Genomic DNA, 19,433 nt, shown 5'->3' on the forward strand with positions numbered 1-19,433 from the left:
AATTTCCAACAAAAAATCTTTGCTTATTTTAAAATATAAGTCATTCGGTTTACACATTTTGACCTGCTGCACTATGATATAATGATATATTAAAAATAAGCTTAAGGACAAGGAATAAAACAGTCACAGTAAAAGTTTGCATTTTATTGGTAAACAAAAAAACAAAAAACAAACATTAGAGAGATGCGTACAAATTATATTCCACCAACAGGCCACCTCGGTCACACATTTTAAAAAATCATCTGACAGGCTCACAGTCAACATGTGTCACTACTCTAAAAGGCTCACTAATTTGACATGTTTTGAGTCAGAGGAGGATATTGATTAGCTTCACAGGTTCATAGATTGGCAAAAACTTCATACTCAACATAGCTACAGAAACATGACCCTTAGAGCCTGATAGCTGCAGAATTGTGTAATTTGTTTTGGACAATAAAATCGTGTGTGTGTACAGGTCAAAGTTTGACATCACCCAGAATTTCTTTATAAAAGAAACCCTCAATATGTTACATGACAATCAAATACATTTACTTCACTTAGGGCAAAACCAAACAAAACAATCTTGCTTCCAGATAACAATTGGGTGTTAAAAGAACAAGGAAAAAATTTTAAGGCTGAGGAGAAGAGCAGGGTGTGTTCAGACGTTCCTGATCATGGAATGTTTTGTAGCAAGAAATAATGATGTATCCTACAAGGAGGCCTGGGGTTAAAAAAAAAAAAAAAAAAAAAGTAAAATTACAAAATGTTTTCCTCAATTCCTCTATAAATGACAGGCCTTTCTACCGGTAATGACGCGGAGGTGGGCTATGGTGCTGGGGAGGGTGCCTCCTGGGGGGTGGACTATGGCGCGACATAGCATGCCGTGGAGGTGACTGGTAGCGCGGAGGAGGAGATCCTCTGTTATAGGCAGGTGAGTAGCGACCTCTGGATCTGGAGCGGGAACGTGACCGACTCCAGTTAGGGGTGCCCCGCTCCTCATAGACACGGATGTAAGCGGTCTCGCCCTAGGAAAAAAATAAACGACACTTATTTCTTCAAACATCTTTAAGAGTTTAAGTACAATTAAATCTCATCAGCACCTGTACTCACTTGGTGTGAACGGAACTCAGTCCGATCCAGTCTGCGCAACGCATACTCCATGTCCTCTCTGCGCAGGAATTCCACCACACCCTCACCATCACGCTGCACGTCTGCAAAACAGACGTCTCCTGCCTCGCGCATATGATCCTTCAGATCCTGCCAGCTCCCAGTTGGTGGTAATCCTGGAGTGGGAAAAATATACATGTTAATTTCTTGTGTATATTACTGGGCAATAAAATCACTGCAGGGACAGGTTTCATCTTTTGAGCAAATAACACATGTATTATCTGGTTTTACAGAACTTTATGGGGTCTGAACTAAACAGCAATTAACATTCAATAGCTAGATATAAATAGATGGAGAAGTGGGAATACTTAGAGTTTTGCATATTCTTTCTTGCTGTAAATTCATGTACAAAAGGAATGTTTCCTTTTAAAGACAATCAATTTATTCAGCAGACAGTGAAGTATCCTACCTAATAGCATAATACTATATGGTTACATAACAGTCTTGACTGATTGTTTATGTTGATCAGTATGTCATATGATTGGCTGTTTCCTATGGCATGCTATTTGGGACTTGTTAAAGTGCACTTTCTTTAACAGTTGACTTTTTTTCCTCCAATGCACTTATTCAATGTTAGTACTAATGACTTAACGCAAAAACTAATTTAATTCCCCGAGCTAGAAATGATAAATTGGTTCGCCACCTTAACTCCAAACAGGAAAATTGAAAATGAGTTTTAATTTTGTAATTTTTCGACAGGCGTAAGTCTACCCCACTCCTCCACTCAATATTCACAAATTCCTTTGTGGGGTACGTTGACTAATAGTTAAGGATATCTAACCCTTACAATAAGAAGGTGGGAATTTCCACCAATTTACATGAAATAATTGTATATTTTAGAGAAGCCCAATATCTTTAGACCAGAACCCCAGAGTGTTTTACTTCCAGAATCCTGCTCTAGTATGACGTTCAATGCAGGCTACTGTATAAACTCTAGACTTGAAGGGGTTGGTCAAGCACTCCAATTCTAACAGTTTGTATAAACACAAGATAAATGTAGCACACGACAAACAGAAACTGATGATGATGATGATACAATGACAAAATAACACCTACCAGTAACTATAGTCGGAGTTTGGGATTTTGCAGCCAACTTGAATGGTTTCACTTTACTTTTTTGAGTTTCGTGATTTAAGGAGCTGACTTGACCTCATCCACTCAGTCCCCTTGACCTCCAGTCCGCCATGAGAGAGAGAAACACATCTGCCTACGACTCATAACATCTTCTACTAGTCCCCTTGTCCTTCAGTCCGCCATGAGAGAGAGAGAAACATATCTGCCTACGACTTATGATGTCCTCTACTAGTCCCCTTGTCCTTCAGTCCGCCATGAGAGAGTGAGAGAAACATATCTGCCTACGACTTATGATGTCCTCTACAAGTCCCCTTCTCCTCCAGTCCGCCATTAGAGAGAGAGAGTAACATATCTGCCTACGACTCATGACGTCCTTCACTAGTCCCCTTTTCCTCGAGTCCGCCATGAGAGAGAGAAACATATCTGCCTACGACACATGACGTCCTCTACTAGTCCCCTTGTCCTCCAATCCGCCATGAGAGAGAGAGTGAGTGTAACTTGTCTGCCTACGGCTCTTACGACCACCATCCTACCAATGACCTTGACCTCCAGGATGGTGTTAAAGAGAGAAAAATATTAACTGGCTACGACTCATGACGTCCACCTACCAGTCACTATGACCCGGAAATCAGATCTTCGAGTTGGGGGTCCAAACCTTCCCCTTGGTCCTCCTCCTCCTCCTCCTCCTCCTCCTCTTCCTCCTCCTTCACCACCACCACCTCCACCTCCCATAGCACCAAATTTAGCACCAGAGGAGCGAGGATACTCTACACGCAGCTTGGAGTCTCCATATCCATATCCATTCCTTCCATAGACGGCATCATCTGCATCCCTAAGAGGAGAGAGCAAAGAACTCCTTACCACAGTACGCCTGTTTCACAAGCTCCAAAGGTCTCCATCCATTTCCTGCTGTCAGTCACTGGAGACGATACTATAGCACAAAATTTAAGGTATCCAGCAAGGGGAAAGTGATTTGACTTGCCAGAGACCATCCCTAAAACTCACCGTGGATCTTCAAATCGGATGAAGGCAAAGGGGATAGTGCCTCTATTGTTCTTCAATTCAATGTCACGGATTTTTCCATATTTGTAGAAGAGATCCTCAATGTCTCTCTCCTGGACATCCATGGGGAGATTCCCCACATAGATCCGGCCGTCCGACATGGTGGTCGATTGAGTGGCACTGCTGACACAGAATGGGGGCACCTGCAGACTTTAAGATCACTTCTTGCTTTCACAAATTTCTGTGGAAGGTCTCCTCAACCTAATCCTAGTCCTAGTTCCAATCCAAAACTTAGTCCATCCGCTTCCAATTCCTTAATTTAGACAAAAAATAAAAATGGCACAGGACTTCTGATCCAAGCCTGAAAGCTTTAAAACACAGGGTAATCAATTTCCAACAACGTTAATAAATGGTTACAGAATTATACTGCTTGAATATACATTGATTATTACAGTGTGTGTGAAGGCATTGATAATTTAAGATCTGGTGGCCTGATGTGATGAGATTGACTGTCTTGTTGTAATATGATGTTTTATTGTATCTGGTGAGACTGAAGGTCTTGGCTTGACAATAAAGTTGTGGAGTTGAAGTGAAGTTGAGGGAAGGCCCTCAGAAATGATTCACATCGTTTCCATACTCATTAAACCGGTCTGTGACTCATTGTGCATTTTGTAGTGCAATCACTCCAGTCAGGCAAAGCCTACCAGGTTGTAAAAATGAAAATAAAGGAGCTGTATATATTGTATTTATTTTTGAACGCCTAATTTACAAGATGAACAATGCAAAACAACACAAAAACAATAGTCGTACATATTACGATAGATTTTAAATGAACCCATCGCTGATAATGTCTTCAGCAAATAAACATTTTAACATTAACACATGTAGTTACTTTGGCAGAGCTGACAAGCCTTACAATTTGCAAGTGCTTTTAATGATTTGGACACTTGTTGCATATAACACGGCTAGACAACTGGCTAATTATTAGTAATAACGTAAATCGATGTGAAAGCGCAATGGCACTTCACTGACATTTAAAGTTGTATCCTTGTGTAATGTTAAATAACCTTAGTCTAGATTAAGAATACATTCCCGGGGCCTTGAAACTTGCAACAGATGAACCAGATGAACCGGTCAAACCTGTCTACACCCTGCCACCTGAACACTGATAGTGACAGGCTGATAACTGACTTATTATACTAATAACATGATCTTACATTTTGAGAGCGCTTGGTTGGCACTTTCGTATTTAAAGTGTCAAAGTGTAAACTAGCCCACAGCTGTCAAGCTAATGTTAGCTAGCTACTGTTAGCCTATTCGATGGATTGCTTACCTTGCAAGCAGTTTCTAACAACAACATCATATGTAAGCGACAGTGCAACTCCAAACAGTTTTGTCAGACTGTTCAACTTGAAATTTGAGGCTTGAGCGTTAACGCCATCTTTAGAAATTATTCGTACTCAACGTCGATAACAGATCAGCCTCTTTGTTGATAAAGTAAGGTCAGCTAGCGAGTCGGGCTAACTAGCATCTATTTCGGCTATAATGCACAAATATTTCTCCGAGCTCGATGATAAAACAAATAAATGGACAGCGCACACTAAAACCATGCAATACATAACACTTAAATTATAAAAAATATTCAATTACCTTTCAAAGGGCGCCTTCTTATGCAGACGTAATACTACCACTTCGCACGCTGTGCTGCTTCCGTGTTAGTTAGCCACATTAGCAAGCGGCTCTGTGACTTCTTCTACTTCACATTTTCCGGTAGATAGCTGTGTGGTTTTGTGCGTTGCTGCCCCCGCCGGAAAGAAAAGGAACATTTATTAAATAAATATATAATATATACATTACAACTCCTCTTGGCTAAAGGTTAACTCCACACATTAAAGTGTGTTTAGGAAGAAGGAAGGAAGGAAGGAAGGAAGAAGGAAGAATACTTTATTTATCCCCAAAGGGCAATTCAGTTTCTACAGTGGTTGTCACCGTCATGAAAAACATTCATACAACATAAATCATACATACATGGACATATTATAATAAATAAAACAGAACACTATTTCATTGCACACATTTCTGGCTCAGTTCTCTGCATTTAGCAGCTGAATGGATGAAGGAACAAATGACCTGGAATACCGACAGGTTATATCGCCGTCCTGATGGCATCAGCACAGGTCTTTTACAGGTCAGTTTACTGGTCTTGGGGAGCACTCCTGTATATGTGGAAAAAGTAGCACAAGACCTGTTGTGACTCCAGAGGAAGCTGCATGTATCTGATAAATTGCCTCCATTTATGTCACTCAGTGGCTAAGTTACATTGTGGTTAATGTCGGCAGCAGGTTTTGAAAAACAGTCCACTGGTCTTGCATTGCACTCCTGTAACACTTGTTGAGCTCATTATGGACAGTTTAAAAACAAATGATCAGAATCAACACAGCAGAACCAGAGGTATCATCTTCTTTACTTCACACATTGGTCTTCCTTTTCAAAACCTACATTAACCACAATGCAACATGATCACTGGAGGCAATTTGTCAGACTACATGCAGCTTCCTCTGAGGCCACACAAGGCTTTATACTACTTATTTTCACATATGCAGTAGTACTCCCAAGACCTTTAAACACACTTTAATGTGTACAATTGGTGGAGTTACCCATTAACAAGTTGGTTTTAAGTTGTAGCATAGTGTCCAAAACCAGCTGTAGAACAGACTGGACACTGGAGGGATCAGCATGTTGCACCAGAGCAGCTGCTGAAACAGCATGCTAATTCAACTGTGCTAAATCACAGGATGCTCAATGCTTTTTTCTAATTGTCTCTTACACAATCCCACATTTTCTCCCTCAAGACCCACTAGCCCTTTGCGTCGCCTGTGTGTTGGCTCCATCCAGTCCTGGGTAGTTCTCTAGATGGGTTGTTGCACAACCAATTATGTAATACGTACTTCTTTTAAGCCATTGCCAATCTGTGAGCAAGATGTGCTCTGATGAGGAAACAAATTGGAATCCACTCATTAAAAAACACACAATTCATAATGGTAATTACTTGTAACTTGCAATAATGTAATATTTTAATTATTACATTGTCCTTTTGACATAACAAGCCCAGCAATACAGCAATGGGATCTGATTAAAAAAAAAAAAAAAAAAAAAAAACATTTATCTTTCTCTGTCAATATAAGTGTACAACAATGTTACGGCAAGGAAAGACTAAATTGTTGGATGAATGGAACTAGAAGGGGTGAAATACCGTGTGCATGTCCACTTGCAATACAGAGTAGACATAATGCAATCCATTGCAGTAAGCCCTGTGACAAAGTACAACCCACGTGAAAGATGTAATGCTCATTTTTGTCTCAGGCAGGGGTTTGGTTTGCACCAGATTTTTAATGAAAGAGCTGTGTAGGAGAGATAAAACAACAGAAAGGACTTAATAAAATATGAGACCAGAAACTTAACCACATTGGGATGTCATCAGCAGAGAGGTGGAGCGATGACACATTTTTGTAGGCTACCCTGGATGTTAGCATCGCCCTGGTTCCCGCGACAAAAAGCCTATGGGATCTTTGAAGTGGATTTTGGATTATTGCCAAAAATAATCTCTGTGACGAACACAAGTTTATGATACCGACACGTTTTGTTCAGCAAGACCATCTTCACAGATGAACACAATTTTTGTGATTTTTGAGGTGTAAATTAAATCGCTAGAAGTAAAAAGGTAATAAACACACTACAGTGCGGTCGCATGATTTAAACGTCACCACCACTAAGTGTCTGACTACACAATTACTGTACACTTTTTCTATAAACTGATCAGCTTACAAGTTGTAAAGGTAGAGTTAGAATAGTTTGTAACAAAATTTGGCCTGTAAAGACGGACCAGTGAGTAGATGAGCCTCCGACGTTTAATGTCCCTCACAACTTCTCTAGTCTCATTTAGCCACTTGTTGGCAACCTAAGTGCTTCATAATTCAATTGTGGGGCATTTAATGATGCATTTTATGTCGCAGAACAAAACGTGTAAATATCTTACGCCTGTGGTGACCACAGACCTTATTTCAGTCATTTAACGGAAAACCTATTGAAAAATCCCATTGACTTGGGAACTGATTTCCAGGTTTCAGGACTAAAGACTACACCACTCTATTGTTTTCATGCCAAGCACAAGTTGATCTTCAAAGGAGCCCCACCTCCGCAGATTTATTTTTAAATCTTGGGAAAATGTGTATAAAATAACAGGACATAACATCTACTATATACACTTTTCATTTGACAGATTTGTGCAACATTAAAAAACATGACATGTTGGTGTAAAAATAACACGGTCCAAACAGTTGGAACAAGCTGATACAGACTATATTATATATCTCCTTATGAAGGAAATATGCTATATAAACAAAAATGTGGTATATAAAAACAGTTAGGGTTAGGGGTTAGGGTTTGGCTTCCTTCTTTGCTTGCTTACGTAAATCCATGTGGAATAAAAGGATTATTGCAACCAACCAATCCGTTAATTTCTAAACAATGTGTACATTAAGAGGTGAAGCTAAGAGTTAAACATTATTGTTAAGACAGCTGTTGGAGAGGTTTGCAGAGCTCCAGGTCCGCGTGAACATCCGACAGTGTGATGTAACACGTGAGGCACCGCCCCCCCGGCGCGAGATCTCTTTAAAACAACCGCCGAGCGCGCGCTCACAGGGAAGCATCTTAGCGACGGCACAGGGAGGTGAAGGAAGTCCGGAGAAGGAAAAAAACAAAACCAACATGTCATACACGAAGTTTGTCGCGGCTCTCGTCCGGGCAAACGCGGGCAATGTCAACAAGATACGCATCTCACCTGGAAGATGTCGGTCAACGGTGGCATCCACCAAGACCCAGGAGGAGAAAGATGAGCAGATGGAGGGGTGCACCGTGGTGGAAGCCGTGCCGGTTGAACTCATCAGCCAGACCAAAAATGTCACAAATACGCCGTTACATAAAATCCACATTGATTTCGACAACACGCAGGAAGCCTACAGAAGTAAAGGTAACATTGAACTGCTTCGGAGTCTGCTCGTCTTCAAGCTGTGTACAATTGACTTCCTCGTTGAAAAGAACAAAGAGGTGAGTTCATAAAGTTGTAAATTTTTCAGCTCATGATGTAGCTATGTATGTGTAACTGCGCAATAATCAATCACACTGTGTAACAGACTGCGTGTAAGCAATTATCATGGTACAAAATGTTTTAACTACTAAATTGAATAACCTCTTTTCCTTGTTTTCAGCTGATGGACCTGAGTAAGAAGCTGCTTGGTCAGTGGATGTTTGAGAAGATGATGAAGATGACCTTCTACGGTCAGTTTGTGGCAGGGGAAGACCACAACTCCATCAAACCTTTGATTCAGAAGAATCAGGCCTTTGGTGTGGGGGCAGTTTTGGACTACAGTGTGGAGGAGGACCTAACACAAGAGGAGGCAGAGAAGAAGGAAATGGAGTAAGTACTTTAATGTTTACACCTGAGTGAGTAAGAGTTTAGTAAAGACTACAGTGCAGGTGATTGTGCATGTATAACATGAAGCACAGTAAATCAGTGTGTCAACTTTAATTTTTGCCATATGTTCACTAGTATGAGCATGAGTTATTAGTTATGAGTTGCATAATAGACTTAACCGGAAGGGCGTGTTGAGTCAAGTTTGTTTGTATAGTCAGTATCACATGATCCACAATGGTATCAGTTTCTGACTCAGCCCATGCTTTTCAAGGAGATGTCCTTTGTTAAACCTAGGTAACTGGACGGTACTTGGAAGAGGCCCTTTAAAGGGAGACCTCCGCCCCCCCCATCCCCCTCTATGCATGCTTGTAATAGGAGCTGCGCAGGAGCAACTACAAGAATAAAAGGAGAGAAGGAAAGTTGCATTGAATAGCACGGCGTCTTGCCCGAAAGCGTCTGTGTGGCGGTATTCAAATCAAGCCAAGTCAAGTCAAATTTATTTATACTGCACATTTAAAAGCAACTCACGTTGACCAAGGTGCTGTACAGACGGAGTGGGTAGCTAAAAACACAAATACAAGGAACACAGACTTAACCATTAGGTACACAGCTCATACACAACAAGTGTGCATAGGCACAGGTCAAAAATTAGATAGTCAAATTGGAGTTCTGTCCTAATCTAGTCTAAACTAGACTAGTTCTGGTTTTACTATAGTAAGTTTTTTAATAAGGAAATAAGTAAGTACAACTACTTAACTGTGTTGTAGTCACTGCCTTGTAACCAAAGCATTTAGTGTTTTGTTTTTTTTGTTTAAACATATGGAAAAACATATGGCACTGATATTTGTAATACAGGTTAAAAGTCTGGTCAGAAAACATCAGTTTAATATTCTGTTTATGAGCTTGAGATTTTTTCTGTCACCTGTATTACACCCTCTAAAAAATAATCACTTAACTAATTCATTTACACACAGAACACACTGTCCAACACATTCGAATAAGCTCGAGTTTGCTATCAGTTTGTTTTTATCTCTTCAAGTCTGGCTTCTGTCTGGCTTTTTATCAAATTTACACGAGTCACACTACGCAGTTTGTTTATTCTCCTGATTTTATTTCATGTAAGCAGCCAAACAGTGCTCGCCCACTATTGGTTGGCCAAGACAGACCCCTCTCCTCTGATTGGTTGAGCTGGCACAGCCTCTGGGCAGGATGTACCTCATGTAAAGACTGCCAGCCTTGTAGAGTCATGTCCTGGATCCCCGCATGTGGCACACACACACACACACACACACACACACACACACACAGAAGTATTACGTAATGTTCTGAGGACGAAATAAGCTTATTTTTTACCTGAGGATTATCTCACTAAGCTCAACCATACACACGCTGAACTAAGTCCAAACACATTCTTTTTGATTAGGAGCCAATGATCTTCATCAAGTCTCAAATACACAGAAAGATTGTTAGCTCCATGAAGACGACAACACATTGAACACAGTGTTCCTGTTAGTTCCCTGTTGTGTGTCTCAAGTCACGACATGTCTAGAAAAGGAGGCCATCGTCATGACTGCTTAAAAATGTCTCTGTGAGACTGGTTAGAACGAACCAAGAAATCAAAACATTGCCTTTCCCCTGTTTTTTCACCATGAAAAAATACTCTTCTGAGATCATCTCAGAAAAATCTAGAGACCTTCCTGTGCTCACACTGCATTTTATCATTTATTTGTAGAAATGTAAATTATTATTATTTATCAATTTCTTGCTGTTCTATTCTGATGCCAATCCCTCCTTCTTTTTCAGTGCATGTGTTTCAGAGGCAGAGAAGGAAAGTCCAGGTTTGTACATCAGTTGACATTAACTTGTAATTTCATGTTTGTAATGTAGAGTGACTGTTCAATTTCCAAATGTGTTGCATTATCAGCTACTGCATGTTTTATTGACATAAGATTAAATGGATTTATCTCAAAGGGAAATGTTATGCAGCAGTTGCAGTACTAAGAAGTAAAACATACAAATTTAAAATACAAGTATACAATTGTAAATTAAGTGATATCTGAAATTCAAAATATATCCAGGCCCAACATTAAAAAGAACTGCTGTGAATTAAGCAGGCAATGCCAGCAACTGGCAAGACTGGAGCTTGCTAAGATATTTCGCTGCGTGTGCTTGGCTTGAAAGTAACACAAGTGTCAGGGTTGGTATGTGAAGTCATGTGCTCTGGCCTGGACAGCACTGGTTATATCTGGTTTAAGTGAGGTCTGAAATGTGCAGTCCTGTGGATTTAGTGAGAACGAGCTTGGTTCATGTTACAGGGTTGATGTTTGAAACTCGAGGTATATAATTCACCTGCTAGTATGTTCTCTGGTCTTCTTTTAAAATCTGATGTGATACTGAATGTTCATTTGTGATGTTCAGACAAAAATTTCACATTAGATGATCAGATGGGTCATTTACAACTAAAAGAATAATTATTTTGCTTAAAGTGCCAGAAACCACGATTACCATGCATTTGTTGGGGCATGAATAAATACATGTACAGCACTCCGGAAATATATTTTGTTTTTAGTATATTCCTGAATATTATGGTGTAAATGATCTTTATTTATAAAAAATGTAATCGAGACAATGAACTCTTCGTGAGCTCCCAATTAATAGTAGTTCAGAATACAAAATTCTGTCAAAATATGCCAAGAAGTTAATGTGACCTTTGTTTCACTCCAGATGCTAAACACCGTGAGAAGAAGTACAAAGCCCATCGGCAGTTCGGTGACAGGCGTGGAGGGGTTATTAGTGCCCGTACCTACTTCTACGCAGATGAGTCCAAATGTGACAACCAAATGGAGACATTCATAAACTGCATTAAAGCCTCTGGTAAGTTGTAAGGTTTCTGGGGGAGCAGTTAAGAAACATAATATGTTTGTTATTATTAAATTGGCTATACAAATGCTAAAACCTTTGTTAATAAAAGGTACATTCGCAATTTAAATGTTTGAATTGAATTAGTTCATATAAAACGTGTGGAGAGTTATACACTATAACACTGAGTGACATAAAATGTGTCATGAATTTCAGGGGGAGCCTCTGCAGATGGATTTTCTGCCATCAAAATGACTGCTCTCGGACGCCCACAGTTCCTTGTAAGTGCATGTCTTCTAATGAACTTTGAACAGAAGTCAAACCTGAGTGTCACACTACCTTAACTCCCTCAGACAAAAATGATAGTGATGTGACAATATACAGTGAGCAGTGAGTGATCTTTGTATGATTAAAAAACGCATGCGTCCGGCAAACCCCATCACAATATTGATTAAAATGCACCACTATAATGTGATTTTTGATGAATTGTTCTGTGTTTGAACAGCTCCAGTTTTCAGAAGTCCTGGTTAAATGGAGACAGTTCTTTAACTTCCTCGCAGCACAACAGGGGAAATCAGACATGATGGTTCTGGAACAAAAACTGGAACTGGAGGAACTGAAGGTGTGTCTTGCCTTGGTCTAGTCAGCTGGTTCATGCACGCTCATCCGTAACCGCTGTCCCAAATTCTTTGTAGTTGTTTCTAAGATGTTCTTTTGTTGTGTTCAAGCCTTCATGACGTGACAAGTGCCGACATGTCCTTTGTAAAAATAATAATCATGTTCAATATATGTTTTTAATCACTGAAACATTTCTGTTTAGGAAAGTTTGACTACGCTGGGTGTCGGAGCCAAAGATGACATTGAGAACTGGTTTACTGGAGAGAAGCTGGGCTTGTCAGGGTAAGATATGACATCAACCACATGCAAATTGCATTTTGTTTGCATATTTCTTAGACTTGAATGAGAGCAGCTGTAACGCAAACAATTTCCCCTCGGGGATCAACAAAGTATTTCTGATTCTGATTCTGATTCATTTGAAGTATGTTTTAGTTGACAAACTTTATTTCTCATTTCTCACATATTACTTCTAGAACGATAGATCTGCTGGACTGGAACAGTTTAATAAATGATACAACAAAAATCTCCAATCTTCTTATGGTGCCAAATCTTGAGGTGAGTCATTGTCATGGAAACATTCAGTGGTGGGAAAGGGAAGAAAGGAATGTGCATTCTCCTTGGTTTAAATCAGTCTGGTCAGCTCTTATCTTTACACTGAGCTGCGCAATAAACACAGAAGGCACTAATATATTCTTTAAAAGGGCATGTCTCCAGAACAGATACAGCTTTCATAGCAGGAACCATTTTTTTTGTGATAATTTTCCAACTTTAATGAGGGGGAAAAGAAGCATACCTCCTGAACATTACATTTCAGATCTCTGAATTTTACAGATAAATGTATTGCAAGTTCTGACAGTTTTCCTATCAGTACTTGCACTTCTTTACCATATTGTGGGAACAAGTTGACAAAAGTCTTGTTGGTACAAGAAACTGATGTTCTTCCTCTGAGATAATAACTTGCCTGGTGCAATTATCTTCTTCCCACAAGTAAACATGTGTCCTGATGAGGTATCTATATGAGGAATTATGCTATCGTTTGGAACATAAAGTGATTTGCATGCGTCTTCAGTGTTGATATGAGTCGAGTCCCAGTGCACGTTTTAATTTTGCCAGTGACATCGAGGGCAGTTGAGAAACTCTATCATCTTGTATGCAGGGTTGAAATGAGTCGAGTGATAGTGCACGTGTTAATTTTGCCAGTGGTATTGAGGGCAGTGGAAAAACTCTGTCATCTTGGCTGCAGCATTGAAATGAGTTGAGTCGGATGCACGTGTGTTAATTTAGCCACTTGTATTGACGTCAGGTGAGAAACTCTATCATCTTGTATGCAGGGTTGATATGAGTTCATAGTGCACGTGTTCATTTTGCCAGTGATGTTGAGGGTAGTTGAACTCTGTCAGCTTGAAAAGGGACATGGGACAAAATGGCAGAGGCACTCTAGTGGCTCTTGCCCCCACCCAGCAAACCACCTCCCTGCCTGCCAGCATTGGCAGCAGTTTCTAACTGGCTGATAAATTGTGACAATACCAGAGCTACTGATTACACTGGGGTTTTTTACAAGAAGACACTCACTATCTGCAGACCACTGTATTAATAACTTTGAATGCAAACCGACCATTTCCTACTGCTGCAGCTTCATATTTAAAGCATTTCACTGGCGAAACACAAGCTGACTTTAATTATGAGGCAGGCTAAGCACAGGAAATGCAGTGTATTCAAAACCCCACTATCCTTCATCAAAAATGTGCTACAGGGCAGAACAATGGTCATTTATTGGAATTGTGACAGTGGATCAGTTTGAAACACGCCAGTTTAAACTATGCAGATAATTTTGAAATATAAAATATATGTAGTTTTTATACAGTCTGTCAGAATAATAGAACAACAAGCAGCCAAGAAATGTAATGTATGCCTCACACTGTGTAACAACGGTAACACTGACTACCGTGGCAAGCCTAATACTGATATAATTTGTGAGTTTACAATTTTACATTTCTCAAGAAATGCCAAACAATTTAAAATATTGTGTGTTGGTTGTGCAGACCGGCCATCTGGAACCATTGTTGAACAAGTTTACAGCTGAGGAGGAGAGGCAGATGAAGAGAATGCTTCAGAGAGTGGACGTTCTGGCCAAGGTAAGGATACCAAACCAAGTCGATGTGCATTTAGAAAATTATTTTTAGAGCCAATACAGAAATCTAGACCCAATCTATTGCAATCAAAGGCCTGGTTCAAAGAAGTCAAAGAAAACTGAAATGAATGATGTTTGCTCTTTGCCTTAGATGTTAATGATGTGCCATTTCGAGCCATATAAACTGTGAATGTTCTTTCTGTGCACTCCAGCATGCTTTGGCGAATGGCGTAAGGCTAATGGTGGACGCCGAGCAGACGTACTTCCAACCAGCTATTAGTCGACTGACCCTGGAAATGCAGAGAAAATTCAACAGAGAGAAGCCAATCATTTTCAACACGTATCAGTGTTACCTCAAGGTGAGGCCACAGACAATTTACATTTATGTTTTTCATTTATATCGACAAATCCTTCCTGTTTGTTTCAATGAGTTTTATTGTTGCTAGTGTCATGCTAGTGTTTTTTTTAATACTTTTAGGATGCCTATGACAATGTAACTGTGGATATTGAGCTGTCACGACGGGAGGGCTGGTACTTTGGTGCCAAACTGGTTCGTGGAGCCTACATGTACCAAGAGAGAGACAGGGCTAAAGAGATTGGCTACGAAGACCCGATAAACCCAGACTATGAGGCCACTAACAGGATGTATCACAGGTAAGTGTTGAATTATCATCAATGCCCTTTGTGGTTCAGCTGGAAAACGTCCAAAATCCTAACATCTGTCTTGTTGTTTGTCCAGGTGTTTGGAGTACGTGATGGAGGAGATTGAACACAACAGGAAAGCAAATATCATGGTTGCCACTCACAATGAGGACACAGTGAAGTTTACCCTCGAAAAGTACGTTCTAATGCCTACCTGCGTGAAAAATTCAAAGATGGTATTAAGTGGAGATTGTGTTTGAACATAAACAAAACCCTTAAACTTCTCATTCATGAAGGATTAATCCTAATGCTTTAAACTAGGACATAAAGTGAAACACATTCTTTGTCAACTTTCCAAAGCAATTATAGGAATTACTGGATGATATTACCACATAAGGGGTTGAATACTACACTACAGATTGTATTATGTAACTGGCCTTTGACGTATGTTTTCACTCTTGTTTTTTTGTCAGGATGAATGAGATGGGCCTTTCACCCACTGAGAATAAGGTTTACTTTGGACAGCTGCTGGGAATGTGTGACCAGATCAGCTTCCCACTAGGTATGTTAACACTGTGCTCGGATACTAAAAGCAAACAGTATGTTATGGAATCACTTACATCACACAGTCATGTGGCCAGAGAGGTTCCACTGAAATGTGGACCCTATACACGTCAGCTTTTCAACATCGAGACGGCCATTGACATTACAAATGGCCCGTCCAGTCTATACATATCTCTAGAGCAAACAACTCCAGGTACTCAATGTACCTAACTGTCGATTACCAGATGTTATGTCAGTGCAGTTCAGCAGAGATGCACGCTATCAGTTGGAACTGAAACAGCTTACTGCCTAAATTAGTTTGACAGTAATAAGACATGGTGCTGTTTGTAGTACATATGTCAAATCACATGTTTTTTCTTGGAGGTGAAACTAGTTAGTTTACCAGATAAATTTTCTTGGTATGGTACTAGACATTTTAATGTCAGCCCCTGCTTTTTCTAATCTTGTCTGCTTTTTATGTATGTTGTGTACACATATCTCATTAATAACAACATTTGGTCTATACTATTGTTGATGATAGTTTTTTGAGTCGTCCAAAAAATTTGTTTTTCTGTATAAAAGAAACCTCATGGCATCTCTTTGACGATTGAAACAGTCCATCTAAATGTGTTATGCAAGTGTGATACAGAAAACTGAGATGCGACTTCAACATCATGCCAAAGTGAAGTGCACTCAGCTTAGATTTTTAATCACCTGTTGTTCAAACAATGGATCTGATGAGCAATTTTTCAGGCTGAGGGTTTTATTGGAATAAATTAGATTAATCCTGCAGCAGCCTGGATCTGTCTCCCACCAGTGAGACATAATCGCAGGTTTGACCTTGTCATATCACTTGATATCTAATATAAAAATAAATCCCATTTCTCCATATCAGTGTTATCTCAATACAATATTTATCAACCATAAATGCATTTCGGTTTAGAAGACGGGACATTTTAATCGACTGCACCATTATTCCAATTTACTGAGTAAACAAAGAGTCTACCTTTTAACTTTATGAGCTATTATCATCTTAATGATTATATTATATATTTATTTAATGTTCCTTAATTCTGCTGCTGGACATTACACACAAACTCCTGACCTGGAACACACACATGGTGGAGTTAGTGAACCTTCACAACTCGTCTTCTTGCTCTATGTTGAAAACAGGTCAAGCAGGTTTCCCGGTCTACAAGTATGTCCCATATGGTCCTGTCAACGAGGTCATCCCTTATCTGTCTCGTCGTGCTCAAGAGAACCGTGGCTTCATGAAGGGATCCCAGAGAGAGCGCAGCCTGCTGTGGAAGGAGCTGAAACGCAGGCTGCTGGGTGGTCAGATTATCTACAAGCCTGTCTACTGAGTCACAGGACCATACACTATACAACCATATACTAACTGCAGTGTAAGCATTCCCCCGTCTCTACCTGCTAGCTGCTCTTTGTAGAGGAAGATTAATGTCCTTCCTTGGTTTGTTAGGCTGCAGTGTGGAGTTTCACATTTTTTTTCAAGCGGTTATTCTTATATTTATTTTGCTTTAACAGCATTTGATGAAGTAGTGTTTAAAAACACTGCCATAATCATAGATTTTGGAGATATTTGTAAACTCAAATATGTGGTAACGCACAGAATCAACTCAACAAAGATCATAAAAATGACCTCGATTGCAGATGTTACTGCCTCTGTACATTTATCCTTTAATATACAGCATTGAACTATTCTATAGAGGCTAAGAAAAGTATGTTGTATATGTACGGTCACCAAAGGTGGCTTACTTGTATATAAAAGCTGTTTTCTAATTGTCACAGTTCAGTGTTTGCCTTATCTAGCTGTCAATCAGAAGTGCCTTATGATTGTTTTCCCAAGATTAACTGGAAACATTCAGCTATTGTACAACATGGTTTTATTGTTACTGCACACTCCTCCAAGGGGATTGTAAATTATATCAGCATGGTCATTGCTGATACTATGTTTCATTGTGTTAATCTATTGCAACAAATAATTTTATAAATATTATGCAAACAATGACTTAGATGTGTAAAGATCTATGTTCATATTCTTGTTTTTAAGACATAATCTGTTATCCATCAAAGCATTAATGTTAAATGCAGCACCACAAAACAAGATCATCCTCTCTGATCTCTCATGTGAGGTACAGGTACCCCTCATACTCTCTAATTTTCAACTACATAAACCCAGGTTTATGTACTGTGTATATCTGCAAACAAGCCAACTACCTGTTACTTAGAGGCGATTGTTTGCAGTAGCAAGGACCTTCATTTTGCCTCTGACAAAACAAACACCTTTTACTGTCTACTAAGCAGTGTGACGCTCAATACGATCCATTTCAATAAATCAGTCACGCCTATTGTAGCCAAGAACATCACGCTCATCAAACAGACAAACACAGCAGCAGATGTTCAAAGTGGAAAAACTGAGTCTGTCACGTATTCCAAGGATGCCACAATTACAGCTGTGATTTTTTTTTTTCACGGAAAATTGCACCAAAGTTCACTAAGAACACCTGGACTGCTGCATAAAATGCATGGGAGAAGAAAGTGCCTGTGAGTTCAGCTTGTTACTGTAGAGAAGATTTCAAAGAAGTTGTGTTTGAATGTATGAATGTAATGTATGCACAGATCTGCAGCCAGGAGAATTGGATATAGAGTCATGAAAACATAAAGTTATTCAGTCTCATCTGAAGGGTTGCAAGTTACAATAAACAGTTTGTGTGAGGGGTTTAAGCTCCTGTTCTAACAGGGAAAGTTGGCTTTAGAAATTAATGTGTATCATGATGCCAGTAATTTAGCAACACTGACACATTTTCAGTACTTGAGTTGGAACCTGGTTTTATTTGAGTGTATTTCTTTTGATGTTTTAAATTTTTTTCTGTTTGTTTTCCTCATCATTGCTGTATCAGTATATACCATATTTTGTACAGTTGTAAAATATATGTAATTTTTGATTAACAAAATAAAATACAGTTAATGTAAAAAGAAACCTGAAATGAGTTGTTGCACTCTTACTGCAGCTGTGGATATTTACATAAATAACACTAAACTGCAAATATGTTAAGTTTCTTAGTTGTTGAGGGAGGATCTGTGGAGATTAAAAACTCAAATGTTTGCAATCATGACTGACAACATTTTAAGAATGTCTGCAGGCAACCTTTGACCCTGATTTTATCTCGTGGTTACATGGATCTGGTCGTCCTCACTGACGTATTTTGATTTCAGTGACATCAGCAAGTATGTCACAAACACGTTGGTGGGCTCCCTGTACCAGATCAATCATGACCTACTGAATCATAGATGGCACCCAGCTAAAGTCAACAGCTGCTGGCTGAGGCAGCACCTGCGTCCAGGTATCTGGGGACCACAGGAAAACAGTCAGGCAGCCCCACAACACAACACAACACAACACAACACAACACAACACACAGCTGGGTTAAGACCAAGCAGACCATCTATACAGCTAGATGCGTATGCAGATGTTGTTTTTATTTTTTAAATTTTAATCCCTCCTAGAGTTTTGTTATTTAATTTTATTTGTCTGAGTTCAAACCGTCTATAGTGGTATTTGTACAGGTTCTGTACACACATTCTGTTACATTCTAAATACTAAATAAATACCACCAGGGCTGGATTAAATGGATAGATTACAAGATTTGTACACATTAAAACTATTTAATTTACACTAAACTATAAAACTAATTATTTAAGCTTGTCTATTGATTTATATACTTATATATTTAGTTATCCATATGCAGTAGGTTAGTTATATATTATGTCTTCACTTATTCAAATTTAGATATTTATATGAAAAGCTTACATTTACACAATTCTGATGAGGTGAAACCACTGAAATGCTTTTCCCTGCACATTGGCATCTATGTTATAAAAAATACATGGACAAATAAATACAAACAGTGAAATATAAAGATT

General features: G+C 39.3%; 2 protein-coding genes across 2 annotated transcripts; one reads left to right on the forward strand and one right to left on the reverse strand.

Moving 5' to 3' along the window:
• Window positions 1-129: 129 nt before the first annotated feature.
• srsf9 (serine and arginine rich splicing factor 9) lies at window positions 130-4,973 on the reverse strand. Its single transcript, XM_084339720.1, has 5 exons — window positions 4,873-4,973; window positions 3,226-3,590; window positions 2,829-3,052; window positions 1,090-1,262; window positions 130-1,004 (listed from the first exon to the last, which is right to left on the reverse strand). Exons 2-5 carry the CDS (start codon window positions 3,381-3,383, stop codon window positions 780-782), a joined length of 780 nt encoding a protein of 259 aa, XP_084195846.1. The 5' UTR covers window positions 3,384-3,590; window positions 4,873-4,973; the 3' UTR covers window positions 130-779.
• A 2,939-nt stretch (window positions 4,974-7,912) lies between these two features.
• Window positions 7,913-17,956, forward strand: prodha (proline dehydrogenase (oxidase) 1a). The gene is made up of 14 exons (XM_084383905.1): window positions 7,913-8,328; window positions 8,490-8,698; window positions 10,499-10,533; window positions 11,420-11,569; window positions 11,771-11,835; window positions 12,060-12,176; window positions 12,375-12,454; window positions 12,646-12,727; window positions 14,215-14,307; window positions 14,516-14,662; window positions 14,782-14,957; window positions 15,043-15,141; window positions 15,419-15,507; window positions 16,662-17,956. Exons 1-14 carry the CDS (start codon window positions 7,990-7,992, stop codon window positions 16,850-16,852), a joined length of 1,872 nt encoding a protein of 623 aa, XP_084240031.1. The 5' UTR covers window positions 7,913-7,989; the 3' UTR covers window positions 16,853-17,956.
• Window positions 17,957-19,433: the final 1,477 nt, after the last annotated feature.

Source organism: Pagrus pagrus (assembly GCF_965226575.1).
Source record: "Pagrus pagrus genome assembly, chromosome: 19".
NCBI lineage: Eukaryota > Metazoa > Chordata > Actinopteri > Spariformes > Sparidae > Pagrus > Pagrus pagrus.